Source organism: Leptonychotes weddellii, chromosome 1 (genome assembly GCF_054177405.1).
Source record: "Leptonychotes weddellii isolate Sample4059 chromosome 1, ASM5417740v2, whole genome shotgun sequence".
Lineage (NCBI taxonomy): Eukaryota > Metazoa > Chordata > Mammalia > Carnivora > Phocidae > Leptonychotes > Leptonychotes weddellii.
This window is the reverse complement of record NC_138369.1, coordinates 2875310-2882978: the sequence shown is the minus strand read 5'-3', so window position 1 is coordinate 2882978 and position 7669 is coordinate 2875310. Positions and strand designations below refer to the sequence as shown.

General features: G+C 58.6%; 1 protein-coding gene across 1 annotated transcript; it reads right to left on the bottom strand.

Annotated features, from left to right (window-relative positions):
• Positions 1-1405: 1405 nt before the first annotated feature.
• Positions 1406-5365, bottom strand: FEM1A (fem-1 homolog A). Its single transcript, XM_006740204.3, has one exon. It carries the CDS (start codon positions 5016-5018, stop codon positions 3024-3026), a length of 1995 nt encoding a protein of 664 aa, XP_006740267.1. The 5' UTR covers positions 5019-5365; the 3' UTR covers positions 1406-3023.
• Between the last annotated feature and the right edge of the window lie 2304 nt (positions 5366-7669).

Genomic DNA, 7669 nt, shown 5'->3' with positions numbered 1-7669 from the left:
GGGAGACACTCGCCCATGAATTCACCCACCCGTCCACTCCCTTGGCACAGGGGCTCCCAGGACCCAGCCATGACTGACACCGCCCAGGGCTCTGGGAGGTCAGAGACAGGAACGCACTGAGCGGCCGGCCAAGCGGGCAAAATGGGAGGCACTGATCCCAGCTCGGGGAAGATGGGCAGCGGCTCCCACGGGTGGGGGGCTGCATGCGTTCAGCACCTCCACCCTGGGCTCCCAGCCTGCTCAGCTTGTCAGCTCACCTGCCAGGGACTTGTCACCACGTCTGCTGGGTGGCCTTAGGGAGCCGTGGCACCCATCCCTGCATTTCACACAACCCTGCCTTCACTCAGACTGCAGAGGTTTGGGGACACGGGGTGGAGCAGTGCGCACACCGCACTCCCAGCCCACTACGACTGGCTGGGTCAGGGAGCTCTGACCCCAGCTGGCAGAGAGATGCCCTGCATCCTGTGGGCCACCGCCTGGGGACACCCCCCCGCCCCCAGGAACCAGATCCTCTGCCACCGTTCGGCGCAGCGGGATCACCGCTCACCTGGTCTGAGTGGCCTTCGTGAGACTGGGGCTGAAATCACAATTCTCAGTTCTAAGCTCGGTGGGGGGGGGGAAAGCATGTGGCCTGGGTGGGCTTTCCTCTGTGGCGAGTCTTCGAACACACCGTAGCCGGCTTCCCCCACTTGCGAAACGGGGAGAACACCTACTTCCCTGAGCTGCCATGAGTGGCCCACAAAGGCACGCAGGATGGAGCCTGGCATACAGCAAGGGCCCAATAAATGCTCTGGCCGGTGTTGTGTCTCCTGAGGCCACTCTTGAGCACCTACTGATTCAACGCCCACTCCTTCAAGGCAACGATGTGTTCACACTACAGGGGGGCGGGCAGACACCCCAGTGAGGCCAGGAGATGAGCAGCAGCCCCCCACCCAACACGCTGCTGGAGGACGGGCCTTCCCCAGCCATGCGGGGGTCCACCCCCCAACACCCCGGCCTGAGGACACACAGCAGGGCTTGGGCCCAGCTAACTGGAGAGAACCAGATCTTCCTCCCCAGACGGAACGGCTCCAGGAAGCCCACCGAAGTCACCCGCAGCCTCTTGCCGCCCCCCCCCCGATCTCTGGAGGGCCACGCCACCTCTTCTGTGGCAACCCTACCACAAAGCAGGGGTTTGGAGGAGACCAGTGGCTTTCCTGTCTTCCCCCCACCCCCCGCACAGATCAGGCCACTCCCCTGGGGAAACCTGACACAGCAGCCCCAGGACACCCCCAGGAACTCCCCCAGTGAGAGACGGTGGCCTGGGGGCTGGGGTCTCCACTGACCCACACCACAGGCCTCTGCGCTCAGCAGCTGCTGATGGCCCCGTCGGAGGACTTGAGCGTCAGCGCAAAGACTCACAACGTAAACTGCCTCATTGCTTTATTCCGTAAACTGCCTCATTGCTTTATTCCGTGCCTTCAAGGGACAGTGACTGTTTCCTGCCTCAACAGGAGGTCAAGCCTGGCCTTGTAAATAAATAATATCCTAACTAACACTGCAAATCCAAACGAGGCCAAGTTTCCTTGGAGGGGAGGGACACCCAGGGGCCCCACACGGGGCTGTGTTGCGGCCGCCCGCCGAGGCTGCGGGAAAGGTGCGGGGAGGGGAGGACGCCCCTCTCCCGATGTCCCCCTCTCCTGAGCAGCTGCTTCTGTCCCCTTCTACTGTCCCCTGCTTTGCGGCTGGCTGCCGGGGTATGTGCAGGGTCGCTCCAGAGATCGCAAGATCTCGAGGCGGCAGTTTCTCCAGCACGGGCACGAGACCCTGAGGGATGGGAAACCAAGATTCTGCAGTTGGCAACTTGTGGACATTCACCGTCTTACCTGGCTGACTCAGCAGCGTACTTGCAATCTGCTCGGGAACGCCTGGATCCAGGCTTTCAAGCAGCTACAAAAAAAAAAAAAAAAAAATGGCTAGAGCCGCTGGGCTGCCCATCACTTGGGATCTGCGAGGCTGAGGCAGCCTGCCGTTTTTGGACTCAGTAATTGTGAGAACCGTACCCAAGCCAGCCACGCTAGTTCTCACTGGGTGGGGGAGAGACGCCACACCAGCTCCCTCAGCATCTGGAAAATGCTTCTCTTGCTAATGAGAACGTCGGGAAGCCCGAGTAGAAGGCAAATGAGTGAAGTTTTAAAAAAAGACGTAGTCACTCTTACTTTTGGGCCCGACGCTGGGGACTTCTACCTGCCTCACCAAATTCTCCACACCGCAAAGCTCACTCCTGATAGCCTTGCCATCTCAGGCACGACGGAAACCTCCCTGTGTGAAATTAACTTCTTAAATCTGACAAAACATTCTTTAAAAAAGAAAAAAATATATGGCAGCAAAACCTCGGGACTCCTGTGCCCCACGTGTAACCTGCCCACTCATGAATCAAGAGAACACCAAACCAACGAAAGCAATGCGAGGAGCAGGCTGCCCAGGGCAGGGAGCCCGGCCCATGGGCTCACAGGCCGTGGTCACGGTGGCGTAGCAGGGAGCGGGGTGCAAGTGTGCTGCTGGAAGAAGGGAGTCAGTCTTGCTTCTCGAGTCTCCAACTTTTGACCTCAGGAGCCCCCGGTCCCGACGCTGCTTTTGGCGGCTGGGTTTCTCTGGCAATGTAGGGGCAGAGAAGCATGGACCCGATTCTCAGCTTCTTCCTGTTGCTGGGAGAGAAAGAAGGCAAAAGCTTCAATTCCTCTGCCTCCAGGCAAGGAGGCGAAATCCTCTGGAACCCAGGCAGATGGGATGCGGGGAAGGGCGTGCATCTTCTCCTGATGAAAGACTGGCCCGTTGGCTGGCCAAAAACAGCTCTTTGAACACACGATCCTGAAGGCTGTGAGCACCAACAACCTGCTAGTTCCTTTCCCCTCCCCGCAGATGTGACGGGGCTGCGGAGGCTAGAGAGCCCTTCTATGTCACGCCACCCAAGGGCTCATGAAGAGAGGGTGAGAGCACGCGTGGGCTCCGCCCCTCCCGGATTCTCCTCTCTCTGAACCCCGTCAGTGTAGCTCAATGAAGGCCTCCAGCTCCTCAGGGATGAAGCCCTTGTAGGGGATCTTGTTCTTGTCCAGGGCGCGGGCTGCAAGGCACTGCAGGGTGACATAGTTGAAGGGCTGAATGGTGCTCTTGGCCAGCAGCTTTTCATCCAGCAGCTCGTAGGCGGTCTTCTTGAAGGCATTGGTGGCATCCATGTGGGCACCCGCTTCGATGAGGGCGTTCATGATCCCGGGGCAGTTGTTCTGGGCCGCTATGTGCAGTGGGGTGTTGTTGTCAAAGTCCCGGCTGTCCGGGTCAGCCCCACAGTCAAGCAGCACCTTGACCACCTGGAGGGAGGGGAATCGGCCCACCGGGTAGCGGCCAACGTTGGTGGTGTCCTTGTCCACGGCCATGTGCAGAGGCGTGAAGCCATTCTTGCCTCGGGGGGCACACTTCAGCAGCCGGTAGACGGTCTGGTGCTTCAGGTGCTCCTGGTCTGGCGTGCACTCCACTTTCTCCAACAGGTAGAGCAGGTGGAGGATGATGGCCAGGGCCTTGGTGAACTGGGCCGAGTCCCCAGGTTCCTTGGGCAGCTGCAGGGCCCTCTCCACTTCCCGCACTCCTTTGCACAGCACCCCCATGAGGTCTGCAAAGCCGATCTGTGTGCCCAGGCTGCCCTTGGCCGCCCGGTCCTGGAGCACATAAGAGAAGAGTTCGGCAAAGGACAGGAAGCTGCTGGCGGTCATGGGGCTCAGGGGCTCCAGGTTGCTCTGCTGCATGTCCAGGGCGTACTTCCACAGGCGGATGCAGCGCTCAAAATTGCCCGAGTCGGCGTACACCGCACCCCGGTAGCGGATGTAATAGGAAGTGTCTGGGTGAGAAGGGCCCAGGATGCGCTCCCGGATCAACAGGGCCTGCATGCGCATCTCATCGGGGTCAGTGATCAGCGCTTCCAGCTCCTCGGTGGTGGTTACCTCCCTGGAATAGTCATAGGCCAGGACCAGCTGCGGGGGCTCTGGCTTGGGCAGATACGCTCCGCCCTGGTGCCGCAGCTCCATAGCCCGTCTCCAGTGCTTCAGGGCCCCGAGCAGATCCCGCTTCTTATCCACATACGTGGCTCCCAGCAACTCTAGAGCTTCCACAGCAGCCTCCCGGCTGGTGGGGCAGCAGCTCTCGTAGGAATCGCTCAGCGGCTCCTCTGGGGAGGAGCCACAGCCGCGGGCCCCCTGCGGCGGCGCGCACCCCGGGCCGGCGGCCGAGGGGCCCTCTCCGGACGGCCCCGGCTGCACCTCCTCGCCGGCAGGCTGCTCCTGGATGAGGTACTCCACGATGTTGGTGTGGCCCGTGACGCTGGCCGCCAGCAGGGGGGTCATGCCGTAGCCGTCGCGCTCCATGCGAGCATTGCACCCCAGCAGCAGCTGCAGGATCTCCAGGCTGCCGGACTCGGCGCAGTCGTGCAGGGCCGTGTTGCCCTTGGCGCTGCGCCGGTTCACCTGGGCGCCCTGCTCCAGCAGGTAGCGGGCGATCTCGCGGTGGCCCTTGTAACAGGAGATCATGAGGCACGTGTGCCCGTGCCGGTTGGCCACCTCCAGGTCGGCCTGGTGCTCGCCCACCAGGTAGCGCACCACCTCCAGGTGCCCGTCAAAGCAGGCGGCGCGCAGGGGCGTCGAGTTGGTGCGCGTGGTGCGGTTCACCGAGGCCCCGCGGCGCAGCAGGCTGCGCACCACGTCCAGGTGGCCGGCGGCCGAGGCGGCCCACAGCGGCGGCGCGCCCTCGATGGTCTCCCCATCGAAGTGCACCGAGCCGCCCGCCTCCACGCTCGCGCCGCACCGGTCCACCAGGTACTCGACCACGTCCAAGTGGCCGTAGCGCGCGGCGATGAGCAGCGGCGTCCCCCCGCCGGCCACCTCGCCCGTCAGCTCGTCCAGCTCCTCCCGGCTCCGGCCGCTGAGCAGCTTCTGAAGCAGCTGCAGCTTGCCGTCGCGGGCGGCGTTGTACACGGCGGTGCGGAGGTCCATGGTCCGGGCTTCCGCCAGGCCATGGGCCGGCCGCCGGGGGACGCGGAGAGCGCGGACTAGCGCCCGGAGGGGCAGGCGGCAACCTTCACCGTCTCCCCCGCCGCCATCTTAGGGGCCTCTCCGGAGGAACAAAATGGCTGCCGCGGCCGGGCGCCGCGGGTGTTGGCGGGTGCGCAGGGAAATGTAGTCCTGGGGGCCGGCCTCCCCCGCAGGACAGAAGAGGAACGGAGAGGGCCAAGACTACCACTCGTAGAAGGACGCGCACAAGCTGAGGCGAACTGGGAGCACGGTGCATGGTGGGGATTGTCGTTCCGACCAAGAGAATTAAGGCCGAAACTGCCAACGCCTGGACTACAATTCCCGTCGCGCAATGCTATCACTATGACCTCTGGGACCCGGGCAAGTTTGGCTACGTACTTCCTGTGGCTCCCTCAGGGTTCCAGCCCACAGGAAGCGCAGGCGCGGGCCGAGAGACTCCATTCCCCGAAAGGCATCGCGAGCAACTCGGAGCCAATCAGGAGCGAGAACGAGGGTTTCGCCGGCCGAAAGGCCCTGTCTCATCTAGGTTTGGCGTGGCCGAGCCGCTGGCCGGCAGGGGGCGCTCGGGAGAGGCGGGAAAGCTGACGGCGCCGGGACATTAGGGGCGCAGGGAGTGCAGGTGGCCCTGGGTTCACAAGTGATAGGATGGGAATTTGAACCCAGCTCCTCCAGCTCCAGACAGAACCTGTGCCCTTAGTCACAGCACGGTAGGTGCCAGCAATCTATGTTATCTTTTATGCCATTGACTGAACTTAGTTTCTACAGTGTTTCTTGTTGCGTAAATGTTATATATTCTCTACAGAAAAAACAAAACAACCCAAAAAACCAAAAACAAGTCAGGAAATGCAGACAAGCAAATGAGAAAAACTGTGAAAACCCTTTCTTTACTACATCCCTAGCCAGAAACAAAACTGTGATTGATCTGCAAACATTTTTTAAAGATTTTTTTTTAAGATTTAATTTATCTATTTGATACAGAGAGAGAGAGAGAGAGCGCGCGCACACAAGCAGGGGGAGCGGCAGGCAGAGGGAGAGGGAGAAGGAGGCTCGCCGCTGAGCAAGGAGCCCGATGGAGGGCTCGATCCCAAGACCCTGGGATCATGACCGAGCCGAAAGCAGACGCTTAACCGACTGAGCCACCCAGGCGCCCCGTAAGATTTTATTTTAGGTAATATCTACACCTAACATGGGGCTCGAACTCACAATCTTGAGATTAAAAGTTGAATGATCCACCAACTGAGCCACCCGGGCGCCCCGACCTATAAACATTTATTCCCTCTTGCATCCTGTTCTGTGCACATGTCTGAATTTCCTTCACTCTTAATTGCCATTAGTTGTTGAAAACAACACTCTGAATTTAATAACAACTCTTCAGGGGCAAACAAACAAACAAAAACCAAAAGAAACACCCACAAAACCGAAAAGCACCCCACACCATGCTAAACATACACATGGCTTTAAGTGAAATATAGTTCAGGTTCCTTTCTGATTCCTGAAACAATAAAACATGGAAAAGTGGTCTTTTGGGGGGATCAAGAAAATACAGGTGTGGGGGTGCCTGGGTGGCTCAGTCGTTAAGCATCTGCCTTCGGCTCGGGTCATGATCCCGGGGTCCTGGGATCGAGCCCTGCATCGGGCTCCCTGCTCGGCGGGAAGCCTGCTTCTCCCTCTCCCACTCCCCCTGCTTGTGTTCCCTCTCTCGCTTTGTCTCTCTCTGTCAAATAAATAAATAAAATTCTTAAAAAAAAAAAAAGAAAATACAGGTGTTACATTACCTGCTTTTTTGCACTTAACATTATAGCTTGAAGATTTTATCATTCATTCAACAGGTGCCACGTTTTATGTAGGCAGACTCCTGCTGGTGGGTATTTATCGGGTGCCCAGTACGTGCAGGTACCTCTCTGGACATCAGGGGTATGATAGTGAACAAGACAAACAAAAATCTGTGCCTTGGCAGAGCTGATATTCAAATAACATAGATTTTCCGGCAGTACTTTCAGTATAGTATTCCATAGTGTGGAAATGTGCTACGATTTATGTAGGTAATCCCCTGCTATCAAAACCCCCACTAGCTGCATACTTGTAGCCAAATACTTCTGTGCTTTCTTTTCTTTGTTTTTTTAAATTGGGGCACAATGTATGTAACATAAAATTAACCTTTTGACCATTTTTAAATGCACAGCTCAGCGGCATGAAGCACACCCACACTGTTGTACAACCACCCCCACCCTCCGTCTCCAGAACTCTCCATCTCCCCACACGGAGACTCTGTCCCCATGAAGCACAGACTCCCCACCCCCTGCCCCAGCCCTGGCTCGCACCCTCTCCTCTCTGTCTCTGTGGACAGGACTCCTCTGGGGACCTCCTGGGAGTGGGGTCCTGCAGGATGTGTCCTTCTGTGTCTGGCTCCTCTCACTGAGCAAAGTGTCCTCAGGGTCCCTCTGCGTTGTGGCAGGTGTTCAGGACGTCCTAACCCACTTCCTGTCTGTGGATGTGCCTGCTCTGGACATTCACATAAATGGAATCACACACCACGTGGCCTTTTGTGTCTGGTTCTTTTACTGAGCGTCCTGTGCTCGTGGTCCAGCCACACTGCAGATTCAATCTTCGTT